Here is a 21,856-nt window from a genome sequence, read left to right as displayed (position 1 = left end):
GCTCTGGGGAATAACATAGAGCCCTGTGCCCCTCCTTTTTTTTTTTTTTTTTTTTTTTTAGATTTTTTTTTTTTTTTTTTTTGAGACAGAGTCTTACTGTGTAACTTTAACTGTCCTGGAACTCGCTTTGTAAACCAGACTGGCTTCAAACTCACAGAGATCCACCTGCCTCTGATTCCTGAATGCTGGAATTAAAGGCCTGTGCCATCATGCCTGTCCCAGTCCTATGATCTTACAGCATAGGAAGCTGTCTACCTTTGAGGTTGGTCTAGTTTGAAATGGTATCACATTCACTACTTAAAAGGATTTAGAAGTTTTTCATGTCTGTCACTCTTTTCAAAGACATTTTGGTCTACTGCTTAAAATGCTTAGCCTATCCATGTTCTTGCTCTTTCTTCTGGTACATTTACATTCTTTTGTGTTCTTTTGTCCTGCTTCAAAAGAGTTACATGATTGTAATCTAACCTTTCTCTATGTAAGTACACACAGTGATTCCTTGTAAAGAGTACAAACAAATGCAGATTTACAGTTCTCTGGATCTTAGAGGAGGATTTTCTGCGTTCATTAATTTTCTCAAGTGTTTTGGGGACATGCACTGCTCCTGTTCTGTGCTCCTTGACTTTATAGTCCTTCCCTAGTGGAAGAGTACACAGAGAAAATATCACTATAAATTACAATTGTTATGATTAACAGTAGTATGGCATTTACTGAAAGTGCAAAAACAATTTTATAAACACATGGGTAAGCACATTTACCAGCAGGACAGAAAACTCATAGAAAAGTCAGCTTGAGGGACTGGACAGATGGCTCAGCAGTTAAAAGCATGGGTACTCTTGCAGAGGACCCAGGTTCAGTTCCCAGCACCCACATGACAGCAGCTAACAACTGTCCGTAACTCCAGTTCCAGGGAATCTGATGCCCAATTCTGACCTCTACAAGCACTGAATGACATTGGTATAGACAAAATACTCATACACATAAAATAAAGATAAATAAAAGGAAAAGTCAGCTTGGATGTTAAATTTATGAATATAGTTATAGAGAGATGCTATGCATCTCACAGTAAGTTATGGCTGATAAATCTATTGTAAGTTAAAAACAGCCTAACTTGAAAATGTATTTAGGACACCTAACCCACTGTTCCGGTTTCATTTCCAGGTGGTGTGATAAACTACCCTGATGAAAAGCAGCTTAGGGAAGAAAAGTTTGTTTTAGCTTATAGTTCCAGTTCTAGTTCATCACAGGGAAGTCAAGGCAGTAGGAACGCTAAGCAGCTAGCACACCTGCAGCCAAGAACAGAGAGAAATGAGTACATGCAACATACCTGCTTGTTTATGTTGTGCTCCGTTTCTCTATTCCTACACAGTCCAGGGTCCAGACCATGAAGTAGTACCACCCACATTCAGGGTGAGCCTTCCCAACTCAGTTAATCTAATTGTCCACAGGCCAACCTGATCTAGGCAATCCCTCACTGAGACACTTCCAGGGGTGATTCTGGATTGTGTCATGTTGACAAAGATAACAATCACACCTAGTGAGCACCATCATTTAGCACCACAGTCCACTGTAGATGATCAGCTATTTGTTTGTGTGCTGTTGTGACTGCCTTGGACTGCAGCCCACAGCCACTGTCCATCATGATGAGAGAGTACTGTACTTTACCAGCTTTCCACCTTAAGATTAGTAAATTAAATAATGCTAATTCAGAATTTGGAAAATTCTAAAGCTTACACCTTAAAACACAGCAGTATCTGGCCTGCCTTTGATGCATATTGATATTTTAGAGCCTGTCCTTCAATATGTCAGAGTCCTCTGTGCTCTGTAACTCTACATATTTTCATTCTTTAAGTAAAAGCCAAACCTATATCCTCTAATGGGTTAGATGTTGCTTGCTAAGATGTTTACATTTTAGGGTTGGTCCTAACATACTGAGACTGATGGAAAGACAGTAAATACCAGATTGTTTCCCCTAATTTTATAGTTAATCTCAAAGTTTAAACCCATTTATTAAAGAATTAAAATACCAATCAGGTATCATCTACCTTCAGACAAGCAAGGCATTGAATTGTTTAGGAAAGATTTTTTTTTCAAAGAACAGATAGACACAGCTTTTAGTTATTTAGTTACAATGCTAATCTGTTAACACACATCATCACCTCTAAATGTTTTACATCTTTATGGTAGTTAGTAAAATGTCTTCTACTTTATATATAATCTCACAATTATTAAACTGAATTTAATTAACTTCTGCCTCTAGTCAATATTGTAGCTAATTCTTCATGAAAGGAACATATAGCTGGCAGAATTCAAGTTAACTAGCTTTTACCAACTCTGGGATCTGAAACAATTGTTAGAACAGAAATATAACTCTTAATGAGCTTAAAAGACAGTTGGAGACAAAAGATAACTGAGAAACAGCAAGAGAGCAATGTAGGCCCACATGCTAGTAGATACCATTCAAGGTAACTACCAGACTAGTCACAGGAGGAGAGATAGCTAGGACAGGCATTAGGAGTTAAAAAAATACAATTTAAGCCAGGCAAGGTGGCACATGCCTTTAATCCCAGCACTTGGGAGGCAGAGGCAGGAGGATCTCTATGTATCCTGGTCTACATAGTGAGTTCCAAGCCAGCTGGGGCTACAGGGAGACCCTGTCTCAAAAAGACCAAAAAAATGTAATTTAAGTTCATAATTTATCTTTCCAGCTCTTTAAAAAATGTTCAGAATGGGAAATTAGACTGTGTTTCCTTTTGTATGAGGTCAGTCTATAAATTTCAAAGCCAGTCCTGAGGTTATAGGCAGTTGAACTCATAGACGGTAGTTCTCAAATGCATGTATTACTAGGGACATGACTGGAAGCTTTTTTGCTGTCTTTGAGGTGATGCCTTTAATCTGTTTTTACCTGGTCTTTACTCTAGAGTCTATGTAATAGATGTTGAATAAATGAGAACCTACGTGTCAGGAGCTTCTTTAAGGTACTGACTATAGCTTCTCTCTACAGAGATGATTCTCAGTGAACTATGTTGAAGGAATTCATTTTAGTGAATTAATCATTATTGTGGGAGAGTATACACAGCTGTGTGTGCAGGTGTGCACACTGAGGCCAGAGGAAGTCGCTGGGTGTCTTGCTCTATCACTCTCTGCCTTTTTCGCTTGGAACGGGATCTTGCATTGAGCTTAGACTGACAGGCGGCAAACCCCGGTGATCTTCAGTCTCTGCCCTGCCCCATAGTGCTGAGGGTGCAGGCACACACATGGCCACACTTGGCCTTCTACTTGGATGCTGGTGATTCGAATTCAGGTTGCCACACTTGCATAGCAAATGCTCTTACCCACTGAGCCATCTCCTTAGCCCCCTTAATCACTATTTCTGTTTCACACTTTTCATTCCTTACCTTAAGCAAATTACATAAACCCTCTCAATGCCTCAGATTTTATCTTTTTAGTCTGAAATAATTATGAACTCACAGAAGTTGTTAAATATAGAGAGGTCCTGAGCATCCATCCCCCAGATTCTCCCAAATGGATCTCTCACAACTGTAGTGTATCATTTAAGCCATCTAAGCCAGGAAAGTGACATTGTGCATGTTTTTTGGTTGGAAAAAAAACCCTATTTCAGAGTTGCTAGGCAGCTAAAATGAAGACACTGGCATGGAACAACTGGCCCCCAGCACAGCCAACGCTCAGCTAATTTCAATTCATCTCTTTTCCTTTCCTTCCCCTTCTGTTTTTTATTATACTTTAGGTTACCTGTCAAGCTCTATTCTTCAGAAAATTTTAAGGTACTCTTATCTCTCATAATATGCACTAAAACACTGGTAGTTGTGGATGGAATTATAAGACACCTTTAATTATATTTCTGTAAGATTTAAGAGTTCTTGTTTTTTTTAAAGCAATAATGTTTTTGTCATAAGAAAATGTAATAATTAAGAAACAAAACAAAAACTGTTTTAGGTAGCAAACCTTCCAGGAAATATAATATATGCCAGAAAGTGTTGTTAAAGAGCACAGCAACAAAAGCACATTCCTCAGCCATGTACCCCAGTGTGTTCCGGTTACTTATTTGTAAGGTCCTTGGAACACGTTTGAGTGAACATTCCAGCAGTGCAATGTGCTCACCGTGATGTCTGAAAAAGAAGACAGTTCCCAGAAAATATTGTTGATTTCTCAAAACGTGAAAAACTAGCCAAGCCTGGGGTGCATGCCTCTCAGCTCTCAGGAGGCTAAAGCAGGACAGTGAGTTCAAGGCCAGCCTGGGCTACATAGTGAAGACTTGTCTTAAAAATTAATTAAAACTGGGTTATAAATGGTTAAGGTTTGAAAGTTCAATGTAAAATCCGTGTGTTGTCATTTCAACTTGAAAAACAAATTAATAAAAAGTAAAAAAAAAAAAAAAAAATCCGAAGATAGGGCCAGTGAGATGACTTAGCAGGTAAAAGAACTTGTTACCAAGCCTGATGACCTGAGGTCAGTCCCCAGGACTCACATGGTAGGACAGAACAGACTCCCACAAGTTGTCCTTTGACCTCTGCACATGTGCCATGGCACTCTACACACACACACACACACACACACACACACTCACACAATATAAATAAATGCAAAAAATCCAAAGACAATCACCTGTATTAGTTAGTATTCAAATATATTTAAGATAACAGACGTATCATCCTTGTTCTTCAGAAGTCATCTGCCCTGCAGACCTTCCCACAGTAATGTATGATTCCTTCATGACTTCATTTGACCTTAGCCTGAAGAGGGTGTGGTCATAGCCAGTGCTTTCAACACAAATGAAACACGGGTGACAGGGAAACTGTAGGTGAGGAAGGCAAGAAAGAAAACAGCAGTTTTTAATGAAAATACGAAGGCAGCACTAAGGTTATGCAAAACTGAATGGCATAGGCCATATGCAGATACTGTGGACAATAAATTTTGCTTTGAGTTTTCAAATAGACAAAAGAAAGTAAGCGGTATGGACAGGCACATGTTTACAGAGTGTGGAAATTATCCTGGAAAGAGGCTCAGGAAACATGTCACCCATCAATCTGTGTTCAGGGGTTATTCTATAGAGGGCTAAGCATCTTCAGCAACATTAAGGGAACTTCAGAGGACCTGTGAGTCCCTAGAAAGCATTTCTGATGGAAATGTGATGGAAAGACAAAAAAGACGCACATGCTGAGAGCAGAGGGCTGGGTGGGAAAGCAGTTCGAGAATCTGAACAGAATGGAGCAGCTTCGAAAGGTGAATTTTTAAGTCACTTATTTTAGAGTCCTGGTGATGCACACCTACAAGTCCAGCTGCTAACAAGGTGGAAGCAGGGGAATCACACATTCAAGAGTCTTGCCTGGGTGACAGAGTAAGAGATACTGTCTGTAAAAAAGTAACGAAAAGGCTGGAAACATGTTAGTGGCAAAGTGCTTGCCTAGCATTGGTGAGGCTCTGGGTTCAAGCTCCAGGCACTGAAAACAACAGTCTTATTTGATTAAGATACAAAGTTATAGCCCTGGTGACATTATGTACCAAAAATAGAATGACTCAAGTTCAAGGTTTGAACAGCAAATGACCTAGATTCAGGGAACTTTATAATTCCTGTACAAATTCTAAAATCTAAATATTTTAATTAAATGTTGTCATGGTTGGTTTAGGTTGTCAACTTGACACACCTGAGAAGAACTTGAAGGGTGGAAAAGTAGGGATAAGAAATCAAACACCAAAGCTGGGCGTGGTGGCACATGTCCTCAGTCCCAGCACCTGGGAGGCAGAGCCTGGCAGATCTCTGTGAGTTTGAAGCCAGCCCGGTCCACTCAGCAAACTCCAGGCCAGCTGGGGCGACAGGGAGACCCTGTCTCAAAAAGACTCAAAAAAATAAAATAAAATCAAAGACCAAAGACCAAAGGCTGACATGGGGTCAACTTTGGTGGAATAATGGAGGTTTCCATTAGCTGTGTTCTTTTGTGTGTTTTTTTGTTTGTTTGTTTTAAATACTAACTAGTTCATTGGGCTTGCTAACAGAGCATAGGTGGGGGTTTATTTACAGAAGAGTGGGTGCCCACCCCCCATTTATGGCTGTGCTGGAAAGTCCACACTCACATATAGGTCCTGTGACTTCCCGACAGCCACAAAAAGTGGTGAGAGAGGTGCCTCATGGCATTCTCAGCTTATATACCCTTAGCCCCTCCCACACATGCAGCTAAGGTCAACTGATTGGGTGGGAGGGGTAACTGACTCCCCACTAGACTACTTGATGACCGTGAAAAGGAAGTGTGACTATAGCTTGCTGGCATAGTGGTGGGAGGACACTTCCAGTTAACACTCCACCCCTTCCTCCAGCTCTTACATTCTTTCTGCCAACCTCTTCAGCAAAAGTCCCTGAGCCTTGGAGGGGGTGGTAGGTGTGGGATGATCTTCTTCCCATTGTGGCAAGGCACTGAACTTTCAGGTCTCTGCATCGTCAGTTTTCCATGGGCTGTTGGCCCATTTCAGTGGGATTTTATCTACTATAAAACACAAATAGCAAGAAGCAAGAACATCTGAACAGTGGTTACTATAATAACTTAACCTATGGGTGTAAACTCAAATGCTTGGATGGTACTTTAGCAGGTTCATCACATCCATCTACCAAAACAATTGCAGTGACTTCCCACTCGGGCCTATAATCTCCCCTGCCACAGGGGGTTGGTCTGGTCTACAGTACCAGATGTGTGTTCCACCTCTAGGAGTGGGCATTATATCCAATCAAAAATTTGCTGTTTGTACATACACTAGACGCTACACTATTGCACCAGCGGGAACATCTTGTTTGGTGTGTTGACAGTGAAACACATAGGGTCTGTCATTGAGCAGAATTATAGGGGACAATTCTCCCAAAGTCATCTGCATATCGCCTTCTGTCACCCTGAAAGCCACCCATCCAGTGGCAGGAGTTGATCCACAAATGAGAGAGAACACACATCTTTTGTTTTTCTGAGTCTGTGTTACTTCATTTAATATAACAGTTTCTAGGTCCACCCATTTACCTGCAAATTTCATGATTTCATCTTTATTTACTGATGAATAGAATTTCATTGTGTAAATGTACCACATTTCTGTTAACTACTCATTAGTTGAGGGGCACTTAGGTTTTTAGTTTTTTATGAACCAGACAAGGTTTTCCACTCTCTCCACTCCTTCTCAATATAGTGCTTGAAACTCTTGCTAAAGCAATAAGACAGGAGAAGGAAATTTAAAGGAAATTAAATTTCCAATATTAATTGGAAAACAAGAGGTCAAATTATCCCTTTTTGCAGACTGTATGATACTATACTTAAGAGATCCCAAAAGTTCAACCAGAAAACTCCTAGAACTGATCAATACTTTCAGTAAAGTGGCAGGTTACAAAATTAATCTACAACAATCAGTAGCCTTTCTATATACCAATAACACTCAATTGGAGAAAGAATACAGGGAAATGCTCCCATTCACAGTTGCTGAGAAAAAAAAAATCTTGGAATAAATCTGACCAAAGACACCAAAGTTTTCTACAATGAAAATTTTAAATCATTAAAGAAAGAAATTGAGGAAGACACCAGGAGATAGAAGGACCGCCTGTGTTTATCGATTGGAAGAATTAATATTGTGAAAATGACCATCCTACTAAAAGCAATATATAGATTCAATGTAATCCCAATCAAAATCCCCATGACATACTTCACAGAATAAGGAAAACCCACCCTTAAATACATATTGAGGCACAAAAGACCCCAGGTAGCCAAAGTAACCCTGAGCACAAAGAGCAACACTGGGGGGATTACTATACCAGAAAATATACCACAGACTTTTAATTTCCTTCTCTTGTCTTACTGCTCTTGCAAGAGTTTCAAGTACTATGTTAAAAAGAAGTAGAGATAGTGGACAGCCTTGTTTGGTTCCTGATTTTAATGGGAATGCTTCCATTTTTTTTACATTTAGAATGATGTTGACTGTGGGTTTGTTGTATGTAGCTTTAATTATGTTATGTTCCCTCAAGTCCAATTCCCTTAAAACTTTTATCATGAATGCATGCTGAATTTTGTCAAAAGTCTTTTCTGCATCTATTGAGATGATGGTGTGGTTTTTGTCTTTGAGTCCATTTATATGATTGATGACGTTTATTGATTTGTGTAGATTGAGCCATCTCTCCATCTCTGGAATAAAGCCTTCTTATCATGGTGAACGATCTTTTTGTTGTACATCTGTATGAAGTTTTCAAGTATTTTGTTGAGAATTTTTCCATCTTTGTTCATTAAGGATATGGGTCTATAGTTTTCTTTTTTGGTTGTGTCTTTACCTGGTTTGGGTATTAAAGTGATGCTGGCTTCATAGAAGGAATTTGGGGGTTCTCCCTCTGTTTCAATCATTTTGAATAATTTAAGTAGTATTGGATATAGATCTTCTTTAAATGTCTGGTAGAATTCTGCTGTAAACCCATCTGGACCTGGGCTTTTTTTTAGTTGGGAGGCTTTGTATTAGTCCATTTCCTTATATGTTATGAGTCTGTTTAAACTCTTGATCTCTTCTTGGTTTAACGTTGGTGGTTCCCATGATTTTAGATATCCATCCATTTCTTTTAGGTTTTCAAATTTAGTAGGGTATAGGTTTTTAAGGTGTACCCTTATAATGTTCTGGATCTCTTTTGGTTAACTGGGCTAAGGGTCTGTCTATATTGTTTAGCTTTTCAAAGAACCAGCTCTTAGATTCATTGATTCTTTGTAATATTTTCTTTGTTTCTATTTCATTAATTTCTGCTCTGATTTTTGTTATTTCTTCTCTTCTGCTGGGTTTGGGTTTCATTTGTTGCTGCCTTTCCAGAGTTTTGAGTTGCAGTGTTAGGTCATTTATTTGTGCTCTTTCTGATTTTTTAATGTGGGCACTTAGAGCTGTAAAATTCCCTGCTAGGACTGCTTTTAAAATGTCCCAGAGGTTTCGTTGTGTTGCATTGTTTTTTTCATTGAATTCCAGGAATTCTTTTATTTCTTAATTTCTCCTTTGACCCACTCATCACTCAGGAATGTGTTATTTAATCTCCATGAGTTTGTGTAGTGACTAGGGATTCTTCCATTGTTGATTTTGAGCTTTATTACATCGTGATCTGATAGAATGCAGGGAATTATTTCAATTTTTTGTTTTTGTTGAGGTTTGTTTTGTGCCCCAGTATGTGGTCAATTTTTGAGAAAGTTCCATGGGGTGCCGAATAGAAAGTGTATTCCTTTTTTGCTTGGGTGGAATATTCAGAAGATGTCTGTTAGGTCCATTTCATGTATGGTATCATTTAATTCAGACATCTCTCTGTTTATTCTTTGTCCAGTTGATCCATCTAATGGAGACAGTGGGATATTGAAGTCCCCTCCTATTACTGAGTTGGGATTAATTTGTGTCTTAAAGTCCTGTAGTGTTGTTTTTATGAATTTGGGTGCACCAGAGTTTGGTGTGCGTATGTTCAGGATTGTAATATCTTCTTGGTTAATTGTTCCTTTGATCAGAACGAAGTGACCCTCTTTATCTCTTCTGGTTAGTTTTGGTTTGGAATCTATTTTGTCAGATATTAAAATTGCAACCCCTGCTTGTTTCTTAGTGCCATTTGCTTGGAATATTCTTTTCTATCCTTTCACATTAAGGTAGTGCCTGCCCTTGAAGGTGAGATGGGTTTCTTGTAGACAGCAAAAAGATGGATTTTATTTCTTAATCCATTCAACTAGCCTGTGTCTTTTGACTTGGGGAATTTAGTCCATTGATATTTAAAGTTATTATTTATTGAAAGATGTGTATTGGTTGCCATCATTTTGATTACTGTTGGCATTTTTTGTCTAATTTTGTGTTTCTAAAATTATATCTTCATTTAGTTTCTTTTGTTGGTCCTGGGGTATAGTTGTTCCTTTCTCTGTTCTTTGTATGGCTTCAAGTATTCTTTGAAGAGCTGGTTTTGTGGACATGTATTCTTTCAAACTATTTGTGTCATGGAAGATTTTTCTTTCCCTCTCAACTATAATTGACATTTTTGGTGGGTAAAGTATTCTGGGTTGGCATCTGTGATCATTTAGAACTGGAAATACCTTGGTCCAGGCTCTTCTGGCTTTCATGGTTTGCACTGATAAGTCAGCTGTAATTCTGATGGGCTTTCCTTTGTATGTGACTTGTTTTTCTTTTGCTGCTTTCAGTATCCTCTCTTTGTTCTGTACATTTAGTGTTTTTACTATGATATGCTGTGGGGAGTTTCTTTTCTAGTCCTGTTTATTTGGTGTTCGATGTGCTTCTTGTATTTATATGGGCATGTCATTCCTTAATTTTGGGAAATTCTCTTCTACAATCCTGTTTAAGATCTGGTCATTTCATTAGCCTGAAATTCATCTCTTTTCTCTATGCCCATGATACATAGATTTGTTTTATTCATGGCATCCTACATCTCCTGCATATTCCATTCCTGTGTTTTTAAAATTTTTTCATAATCTTTGCTTGAGTGGGCCAATTCTTCAACTTTATCCTCCAGTGTTGATATTGTTTTCCATTTCATTAATTCTCATGGTGAGGCTTCCCCCTCTTGTTTCAAGTTTGTTTATTGAGTTTTTCACTTCCTTCATTTTAGCCTGTGTTTTCTTCAGTGTTTCTATCTCTTTTGTAAAGTCATTCAGAAGTTTATCCCTATCTTCTTTTAGTTCTTTAATTTGTTTATTTGTGTGTTTTTTAGATTCATTGAATTCCTTGGTCATGTTTATGATTGTCCTTTTAAATTCTGTGTCCTGGGTTATCTCTAGGGGTTCTCCTTACAGAACTCTTCTACAGGACTGGTGGAGTGTTGTGGGGACATAATGTTTTGGCTTTCCATTTTATTATTTTTTTTCATTGTGATTTTGGCATGTGTATTTCTTTTGTTGTTTGTGATTCTGGTATGAAAATCAAATCTTCTTTTGTTGAACTGAAGTTTGCTTCTGTTTCTATTATCGATGTGCCTTGGTTGTTTTGGTTGTTTTCTTATTGGTTATGTTGGTTCTCTCAGATTTTATTTTGGAGGGAACTGATGGCTTCAGATCAGCTACTCAGGAGCTCTCACAGAAGCCCAAGTCAGGCTCCAGTCAGGTACACTCAGGCTTACTTCTAACTTTTGGACCCCTACTAGCAGGTACTCAGAGCATAATTTGGGAAGTTCCCTAAGGGAAGGCCCGATTTTGACATTCTCAGGCAGTCTACTGAGTTCTCAACCCCTACACCAGGAATGGACCAGATCAGGCACTCTCAGGTTGTCTGCTAAGATCTCAGCCTTACCCTACCTTAGGGCAAAGGTGGGAGGAGCCGTGGGAGAAGCCTCAGGTAATCCCAGTTAAGGGATTAGGTACAGTGAGATTTGGGGAAGTTCACCACCATGTGGAGGCCAGATCCAGGCACTCTCAGACCATCTGCTGAGTTCTCAGCCCCTACATCAGACAGAGGCCAAATCAGGCACTCTCAGGCTGTCTGCTAAGGTCTCAGCCTTACCTTACCATCTCATGCTGAGATTTTTATAGCTCTCAACACACACAGGCATCAACAGAATTCTAATAAACTGTTACTGCTTAATTTATACTAATTGATATAACTTGATAAACCACCAACTTTTCTAATTAGTCATTGTTTTATAGCTTTATGAAGTTTTTCCAAAAAAATCCTTCGACTATCTTAAAACTGAATTTCAGGGAAATCTCCAAGTTTTCATTTAAAAATACGTAAAAGTAAGAAGTGCTTCATCCTTTCTTTGGATGTTAAGAACACGGATAACAGAATGCTACATGAGAAAAATGCAACCATTTTTAATGCAGTATAGCAAACTAAGCGGCTACAGGAATTGGTAATGCAACACAACCATAACAATGAAAGGTCTTACTTAGATATAAGAGGGGAGTGATCAGTTTTTCCCCACAGCAATAATAGTAAGTTTTGAATGCCTGATACATGTTGGGCTCTGTATTAATTCATTGAATAAATACATGTCAGCACCTATCACGTACCAGGTAGTTTGCTGGGAACTGGTAGCAGTATAGACATGCTATCTGCCCTCATTATAATGACTTCTCACATTAACCTTAAGTAAGAGGTGGATTTATGGTGAGAAAATTCAGCACCAGAGAAGCTAAATAACTTGTTCAGAGGCTGAGCATGGCAACGTACACCTTCAATCCCAGCACTTGGGAAGCAGAGGCAGGGAGATCTCTGTGAGTTCAAGGCAAGCCTGATCTACATAGTGAGTTCCAGGCTAGCTGGGGCTACAGGGAGACCTTGTTTCAAAAAGGCTAATAATAATAATAATAATAATAATAATAATAATAGTAACTTGTTCACAGTTGTTCAGCCAACGAATGATGGGACTAGGATTTGAATAAAAGTCTTTCCGATTCAGAACCCACAATAACCCACAAAGCTGCACAGGTGTTTCTAAGTGTTGCCTGAGAAGCATGGGAGTACAAGTACACACACAGGTGCTTGGAGGCTGGAACACCACCATTCACACTGCACAGAGGAGTTCTTCGGTTTTATCTGGCTTCAATTACTGGCCTAAATCATTCCTGCATTCTCCTCAGTCTGTCCATAGCATAGCATCCAGAGTGACCCTTTCAGAATACAACCCATGTGATCTCACTCCTCTGTACAGACTTCTCTAATGGAGAGGTCCTTCTCTGTATCTCATCTTCTGCCTCAGTCCCTTGAAGTACAGTCATTGCTGTGAGCTTGATGCAAAACCTTTCAATTTAGGAGATTAATTGGTAACCTTTATATCCTTTTTGTTTGTTTGAGATAGGTCTCCCTATAGCCCCAGTTGGCCTGGAACTCACTATGTAGACCAGGCTGACCTCAATCTCACAGAGATCCAACTGCCTCTGCCTCCCGATTGCTTCAAATTAAAGGTGTGCAGCATCATGCCTGGCAGTATCTTTAAAATTTTTTAATTACATGTATTTATTTTATGTGTGATGGGGTAGGGGGCATACTCTCGCCATAGCATGTGTGTGAAGGTCAGAAGACAGTCTGCAGGAGTCAGCTTTCTCCTTCTACTGTGTAGGCTCCAAGGATCCAACTCAGGTCAGCAGTCTTGGCAGCAGGTACCTTTACTTACTGAGCCATCTCTCCAACCCTAATAACCATTCTCTTGAAAGAAAAATAGCATTGTACTAGACTGTTTTCCTGAAATTTGCTTTTTTTCCTTTGTATTTCTATTGTTCCATGTCCTTAACATAAAGATACAGGTATTCCTTCAATCTTGCTACAAAACAGAACAAGGAAAGCTTTCCGTTTCATTCTGTATTACATGATTGTTACTGAATTTTTGTGTATTTCAGTACCTTAATCATCCCATCGGCACCATCCCATAGCGCCATCCCATAGTCCCCCCGCCCCCCAGTGGATTTCATGCATTCTGTCACTTATGTTAAGGCCTATCAAGTCATGTTAGTGTTCCCTGACGTTCCTCAGTGCAAATTCATCTACTGGAGTCTAGTCAACCTATCTGGACTCTCTCCCTTAAAGAAGATCAGCTCTCCTTCACCCAGCTGTAATCAGCTGCCAATAGTTCTTTGGCTAAGATTGGGGCCTGCTGCCCATGTCCACAATCATGTTGTACAATATCAGATTTTGTATTCGCAAAGAAGATTTTATAATAATTATTTTTCGTGTAACTTACTTTAAAAATAGCATTACCATAGTGGCATATTTGTTATGTAGTTAATTTCATCACTAGAACAAATGCTTGCTTATAGTTAATTCTTGAAATAAAATTAGTTAATTATTAAAATCTCTTCTTTACCACAATTCCTCCATTCAAGAAGTTTCAACCGTGTTTGCTCCTGTTTGGTAGCAGAAATAAGATAGGAAGGTGGTAGAAAGCAAAATGCAGCAGGATTGATGGCCAGCACTGGAACCGGAGGCCTTGACTCTAGATAGTCAAGGTGGTTGGTTATTTTATAAGTGAGATGTGCTGCCGTAAGCAAAGATTACAAACTATGGGGCCTCATACTGGTTTTTGGTGGAAAAATGTGAATTTGAATGCATTATTTCTTCTATTTACTTACTTTTATCTGTTTAGAGTTTTAATATACCAAAGACCTTTTTCTTTTGAATTGCAGTCTCGAGTTATAGCAGTCCTGGATTGGGAGCTTTCAACAATTGGCCATCCCCTGTCTGATCTGGCTCATCTTTCCCTGTTCTACTTTTGGCCAAGGACAATACCAATGATAAACAGAGGCGCTCACATTCAAGAAAACACAGGTACAAAGCATAATGTTGTCTATGTTTCTACTAATATAAAATCTTCTTAAATATTGTCAGAACTAAAAAATGTAATTATCTTGCAATTTTAGGTAGTTTTTTTCCTTGAAAATGTTTTAAATTCATTTTAATGATTTTTTTGAATTCAGCATTGTGCTTTTTGTAATTTATGGCACAGTAATTTTTTGCATGCAATGTTATTTGAGGAATAAATATTTAGAACATGTCATGTGACTTAATGGTAATCCTGTTTTGTGTTACACATGCTATTGTGTCTTGTGTGCTGTGACATGCCATTTTGACATACTCACCATGGCATTTCATTAAAGTTTGTATGTGCTATTTTTATAGGGATACCATTGATGGAAGAGCTGATTTCAATATATTGCCGACTCAGGGGGATTAGCTCAAATCTTCCTAACTGGAATTTCTTTCTGGCTCTTTCATTTTTTAAATTGGCTGGGATAGCACAGGTAATTATTTTAATCAAGTATTTCACCATTATTTACTGGTATACTATTGACAGTATCTTCTGGTCCTCAAGCTTTTCTGTTTTTGTTGTTAGGCCATTTTGCTTTTCAAAATGACAGGTGTCAGATACAAGTAAGTAAATCTTATTCTAGAACTTAGAAAAAAAGTCTTCCATGAGAGGAAAATTTGAATATCATGTGTTATGACTTCTTGATAAACTTACAGGAAGGAGGGTGAGAGCCAAGTAATGGCAAAGTAGGAAGGGGTTGTGTAACGGCCACTCTGGGAATGTCCAGTGGACAAGCTAAGACCTTTCTCTGTGGGAGATGGAAAAGCTGCTTACTGACTAGGGCTGGTGGTGAGGGAAGAGTGCCCGGAGGCTGACATGGTCCCTAGCATTTAGTAGCCTCTTAATATGTTTTCAAGTAAACAGATTAGTAAAAATTTCCAGTTCTTAGCAGTCATATTTATGTGATGAACTTTGAGAAAAAATTGAGCACAAATCAGGTATTTTTTCCAGTTACATTTTAATAGGAACAAATGCCTCCCTCTATACTAAGTCCGTTTCCAGGTACTTTGAATCTTAAAAGGTTTAAGAAATCTATACTTCATCAAGACTAGGATTTAGAAGAAGAGTAAGTAAAAGGTTTTAGAAATTTATACAAAATAATGGGGAAAAAAAGGAATAAGGGAAATTATGGTGGTTTTTGTCCAGTCCTTGGAGCTCATGCCATTGACAGACAACTGAAATTCTTCCAGGAATAGTTCAGTTACATATCATCCTGTGTCCTAAGAGTTGACCATTGTGATCCAACAAGTTTCTCAAAATGGATACGATCCTGTATCTGTCAGTTCCCACAAAATAAATAGGCTGCATATTTCAAGTACCTTTCATTTCAAATAAAATTTTGACATAGATTCTGAAATTAAGATGTGCGTCATAAACTATATAGTTGGAGCCTCATAGATGATCATAAACACCCCACTCTAACCTGAAATATGAAATTGAACAGAGAGAAAAATTAGTATAGTCTTTTATTGCATAAAGAATTTTTAGAAAGGAAACCATGAAATTCAGCTGTTGATGTTTGTGAGTATATTAGTTACTTTCCTCTTGGCTCTGACAAAGTTCCTGACAAAAAGTAACTTGAGGAAGGAAGGGTTTATTTTGGCTCACAGTTTAAGGATGCAGTCCATGCTGGGAAGCCTGACAGTGGGAGCTTAAGCAGCGGATCACAGTGTCCTCACTCAGGAAGCAGAGAGACGATGCTGCTGCTCTGCCTGCTCTCTCCTTTGTATTTAGTCTGAGGCCTCAGTCTATGGGATGGGGCCACCCATGGGTCTTCCCTCCTCAGTTAGATCTTTCTAGAAATGCATTTATGGGCACATCCAGCGTATGTTTTGAAATCTAGTCAAACTGACAATGAAGATTAGCCATCACATGGGAGGAAATACAGAAATGGAGACTTATGAAAAAGCTGCTTAGCACTGAACTTGCACTGTTCAAAGGAGACAGTTTTACCAAATTAATGATCAAAAAAGAGTAAAGGTCATCTCATAGCCTTCTCTTTGGTGTCGTGTTTGGTTCCATTTTGATACCTGTGAAGAGACGGCAGGGTTCATTACAGACGTTGTAACCTGTAGGACTGGTATCTTTGTCAATGGCTTGAGTCATTTTCAAGTTTGGTTTGGATATTGGTTTCAGTTCTATTTGAATGAGAATATCTCAAGTACGTACATGAGAATGACTCTAAGTTAGAGGTGTACAGTTATCCCTGCATGTAAGTTACAGCATTGATGGCCTGATTGACATCTTTGTACCCTGTAAGTTTAGTTCCCCTCACAGATGAGAAACTGTAAAAAGACTAACTGGATGATTGAGGAACACTTTTAAATTATTCTAATTGTCCTGTGTTAATTTACTTGTAGGGAGTATATAGTAGATATCTCTTGGGAAATAATTCATCTGAGGATAGTTTTCTGACTACCAATACTGTGCAACCTCTGGCAGAAACTGGATTACAACTCTCAAAAAGGTAAGGAAAAGAGATGCTTGGGATAACCCAAATTAGAGCCTCTATTAACTAGGTTTCAGTAAGTTAACAGAGTCAGGAGGCAACATGGTTCTTCTACTCAGTTAAATAATTATTAGGTATGTGAAACTTATAAACTTTAAGAAATAGAAGTTATGTTATTACCTATATAAGGATGGCTACTACCAGTCAGGATAGTTTTTGATAAATCTCTGTATGCTTAAAAAAAGTGACCTAAAATATAAAGAAAATTCCCATATTTGTGATTAAAAATATTCTTTACCAACTTGAATGTATAACCTTTTAAATATATAGATTCAACTTAAATATTTCCTTATAATATCTTTGCTTACATATATCTCTGTAAAATGGTATGTTAGATTAACTTCAAAATACTACTTTTTCTTATATTTCATGAGATTTTATTCTAAGATTTCATAAATATTTTTGAAGCCTATGTTTCCATCAGTGGAGCATTTTTGTGGCATCTAACAAATGTGTTTCACCAGTCACACTCCTTACACAAAATATATGTGATTCTAATCCCAGGAATTTTTCCTAAGCCCCAATTACCCTTGATATAACATTGGAATGGTTGTTTTTCACAATTCGTTTCTAGACTGCTGCTTGTGAGCCTTCCAACAACAACCAGCTCAGCTATGCTTCATATTGCTCTTTAAAGTCTTTAAAGGGGGCTGGAGACATGGCTCCACAGTTATAAGCACTGGCTGGATTAAGAACACTGGCTGCTCTTCCAGAGGACCTGCGTTTGCTTGTCAACAACCATATGGCAGCTAACAACTATTCTTAACTCCAATTCTGGGGGATATGACACCCGCTTCTGGCCTCCACGGGCACTGCATGCTCATGACATCCTTCCATACATACAGGCAAAACACTCATACACATAAAATTTGGAAAAAAAAATCTTTAAAAAGGCCTTCCTTAAAACAGCCTACAATGGTATTTGTGAGACATATACAAAGAACAATGGTGGAATTTGTGTTCATATTCCATGGTTTTTTGGGGGGACTATGACACCTGGCTTCAATAAATATTCAGAGGTAGCATTGGTTGAGGTCATGCTAAGCATCTGTTTTCCCAAATAGTGCTTTCAGCACTGAAATTTAGTGTTCAAAGTAAAGTAATTCTACATTCATTCCATAATGTGAAAAACAGAAACTCCTTGAGGCTGTAGCTCAGTGATAGAGCGCTTGCCTAGCATTTGCAAGGCTGAGAGTTTGATCCCTAACACTGCAAAAAGCTCCACAAAACAAAATACAATAACATCACTAATAAATTCAAGCCTGAAAAATGTGGCAACTCCTCCTAAGGGATACTGATTAGCTCTGGAGACTTTGCGTTTTTCTCAAAAATGTATAATAATGATTTTGGACATCTTTGTAACATCTTTGTAACTTTCTTTTATCTTTTGGTAAAGAACTTTAAGTACTGCACTGCCACAGGCTGATCCTAAGAGACAGTTGTTTGCGCAGAGTAGGAGGGGTCAGGAAGTTTTTACTAAGGTGAAGCAGTTCATGAAACAACACATCCTTCCAGCTGAAAAGGTGGGTATAAACAGTGTTTGCACTAAAGGACTGTAGTGTATAGTTCTCTCATCTCTGCCAGTGGGGAAACCACAGGGCTGTTTTCTTTGCTGTCAGTCCTTACCTAGACTTAACACTGAGCTCAGAAGTTCTGAGCTTCTCAAATATGCCCAGAGTATGTAGGTAAGTCTGCAGAAGCAAAACTAAGACAAAGGGAATTGACAGAAGGGCCTGAGACTGGAATAAAACAGTGCATCAGGGTGCCTTTTCCTAAGACAGTGACTTTTTATCTTTTAAAATGTAGACCCCTTTGAGAATTTATTTTTTAATTTTTAAAAAAATATTTTATTTATTGTTTTTATTTTATGTGTATGAGTGTATTGCCTACATGTATGTGAGTGCACCCATGTCATGCAATGCCACGGAGGTCAGAAGCGGGCTTCAGATTCGTAACCGCCATGTGGGTGCTGGGAATCAAACCCGGGTTCTCTGCAAGAGCAGTCAGTGCTCTCAACCGCTGAGCCATCTCTCCAGCCACCCCCCCCCGCTTTGATAATTTAATGAGAGCTGTGGGTTCCCCAAGATAGACATGTCCATAAACTTTTGCGTGTCGTTTCAAGATGTTTACATATACCACCTTTTCTCTCCCCATAGACTACTGTTAGAAGATATTAAATTGAAGAAGTTCAAGGAGAGCAGTGAGGCAGTACTCATCCAGTTAGGGAACCTCCACTGGGTACCTGCTAACAGACTAGACATCTGGGGAGCGATGGAATATGAAAGAAAACATAGGGTTTGTGCTCCTGTAGAAAAGGACATTAAAGGTGACAAAGTCTGTGAAGAAAAGATAAGAGCCCTTGGAAAAACTGTAAGGGAGGTGAGAACATGTGTGTGGGGAGAATGCTGGTATGGAAATTATAACGGCTTGATTCTACTCGGTCCCTGGCATGGGGCTGGTGGCTGTGTGCTAGTTGGTCTGTTATGGTCTCAGTTTCTTCTTCTACAGTGTGGGTATGCCTCACTAGATGTGTTAGGTTTAGGGAAAGACCAGGACAAGAGACCACTCGGAGACAAGAAAAGGAGAAATTTATTGGGATGTAGGAGCTGCTGGGTCACTCTCACCAGAAAGAGGTCAGGGGGTTCTCATCACAGCAGGCTGAATTTTATAGGATTTCTTTCTTTTGTGGTAGGGGGAGGTGAGGCTGTAGCAGAAGGGGATGGGGGTGAGTCAGTAGCAGGTGGTTCGGCAGGGGGAGTTTAGTTAGGTGTTTTTCAGTTTTTCGGTTGGCTGCAATAGAAAATGGCAGTTATGATTAGAGTGTATTGTTAAAAGCAGGAGTCAGGTAATTATTGAGAAACTAGGGCAGTTTAGTTTCTGTTTCCGGGAATGCTACCCTCGGGGTTGTGGCTGCCATGTTGCTGGTCCAGTAGTGACTCCATCTTAGGGCCCAGTTTGGCCTAACAAGATGTATAGAAAATCTCATTTTAATTGTCTGTGATTTTGAATGGTCTAGAGCTCAACTTGAAAAGTTAAATAGGGAACTTAAAAGACCAAAGTTCTTTCAACAGTATTCAGCAGTAACACGTGTTTACAGGGAAGCTAGTGCTCCTAGTTGAGTCATATGAATGATTGTCATAATGCTAAATATCTTGCTGGAGATGAACATTTTGCTTAGAATGAGATACAGTTTCTTTAAAAACATACTTAATTGTGAGTAAATTCTAAAATAATCACCTCTCACAAAAGTATCACTATTTTCTGCTTTAGTTAGTAGTCATTCAATTTTGAGTTTTAAAACTCTAAACTTTAAGGTACCAAAAGGGGGAAATAGCATTCTTAATTTAAAATGGGGGTCTGAATTCACCATGCCCATCCCCTCAAATAAAATTTATTGAATTAATGATAAAGAAGTTTTAGAACAATGAACTAAATAGGTAAAAGCAAGAAAGTCCACTGGGCACCCCAGAAGACAAAAGGTTTGCAAAGACAATGCAAAATAGATTTGGAAAGCAGAATGAATGGATCACACCCCAAAATAAATGTAGGAGAGGGAGTCACTCTGTGAAAGAACTTTGACATAAGAGAAGGCTATATTATAGGTTAGAACCATTTCCCTGTAATGGTGAAATCAGGAGAGCAAAGAGAGTGAAGAAAAATCAAGGAATTGAAGAATTATCCAGCTTCACGGGTTGGTCTCTCGCAACCATATACAGCAATGGCAAACAGAAGACTCTAGCAACACTTTAAAAGCTTTAAATGTTTCATAAGCCAGGGCTTCCACATGAAGGCGAATGGGCCAGAGCAGGACCCTCCATTGTTTAGAGGTTTTTGTTTGTTTGCTTCCTTATTTATTGAGAAACTGCAAAGAGACCGCAGCTCCCCCATCAGCCTGCCCAGTTCCTACATGTTCACATGCTCACGCTAAAATGTAGCCTGCCTGGTGGTGTGCTAGTACTTGAAGCCAGCCCATTATTCTAAGGATGGGCCAGATTTGGCAGAGAAAAACAAACAGGTTTTCTCTTTCATTCCCAAATGTGAGCAGGCATTCTGAGGAAACTGCAGCAGAGAAGACAGGGTCAGAGCGAGGTGGTGATACTGCAGAACTTAGTGATGTGCAGCTATTGACACACATGCAAATGGGGCTGGAGAGATGCTCAGGGCTAAGAGCACTGCTGCTCTGGTAGAGGACCCAGCTTCTATTCCCAGCACCCACTGGTGGCTGACAACTTTCCGTAACCCCAGTTCTAAGGGATCTGACACCCTCTTCTGACTTCCGCAGGCATTGCAGGATCTGGGTACACTTGCATACGTACAGGCAGTATACTCATGTACATAAGATAAAGATAATAAATAAAATTTTTAAAAATACCTGCAAAGAATCACAGTAAAAGAAGTAAAAGCAAGCAGAAAAACCAGACAGACTATAGAGTGAGAAGATTGGCCAAGTTTCATGTGGGAACAAAAGCCATTTTGTGTTTGGCAAAATGTTTCAAATAAAACATGTTTCCACAACTGATAATATGCACTGTCTTCCTTTAAAAACTTGTATTGCCACGTATAAAAATGTCTTATCCTGGAGGATGATTCTGAACAATGATAACCCCTGGCTGTAGGACATATGCATCTGGAATGATTTGTGGAGAAGGAAATAGCCTTTTTCAAAATAAAAGGAAGAAAATATAAAATTCTATTCAATATTATTATAAATGAGTTTAAAAAACCCCAACAGTCACGTCTAGAAAATAAGATTGTATCATACACTACACCAGCATTTTAACACTCATGGAGCATGTACTTGGATCATAATGATAATGCTACTTGGAAGTGTGGGGAGTCCTTTTATGATCACCAGATGATACCAGGGAAATGAGGTTCCCCTTTGGGGCTCTTAGTCTAAATAAAATAATTTAAGAAGGATTCAAATGAGATATTGAGGACAATTGTATTAGCGTTTTAAAGAAAAACATCCCAGGGCAAGCAGGCAAGCAGTAAATCTCAGCCACTGGCCCAGGGAAAATAGAGGGGAAAAGGGGAAAAAAACATGCCTTGAGTTAAGCCAT

The 21,856-nt window shown here is 38.9% G+C and overlaps 1 protein-coding gene across 2 annotated transcripts in view; it reads left to right on the top strand.

The window, feature by feature from the left end:
- Acad11 (acyl-CoA dehydrogenase family member 11) overlaps positions 1-21,856 on the top strand; it is a 109,465-nt gene that overhangs the window by 28,133 nt on the left and 59,476 nt on the right. For both annotated transcript variants that reach the window (XM_008832670.3, XM_029563362.1), the window contains exons 7-10: positions 14,103-14,244; positions 14,596-14,717; positions 16,645-16,751; positions 18,190-18,316. In XM_008832670.3, coding sequence (XP_008830892.1) covers positions 14,103-14,244; positions 14,596-14,717; positions 16,645-16,751; positions 18,190-18,316 — 498 coding nt within the window. The remainder of the gene's footprint in view (positions 1-14,102; positions 14,245-14,595; positions 14,718-16,644; positions 16,752-18,189; positions 18,317-21,856) is intronic.

The sequence above is a fragment of the Nannospalax galili genome, unplaced genomic scaffold, assembly GCF_000622305.1.
Source record: "Nannospalax galili isolate Female #2095 unplaced genomic scaffold, S.galili_v1.0 scaffold3296, whole genome shotgun sequence".
NCBI lineage: Eukaryota > Metazoa > Chordata > Mammalia > Rodentia > Spalacidae > Nannospalax > Nannospalax galili.
This window is presented reverse-complemented; position numbering and strand designations above follow the sequence as displayed.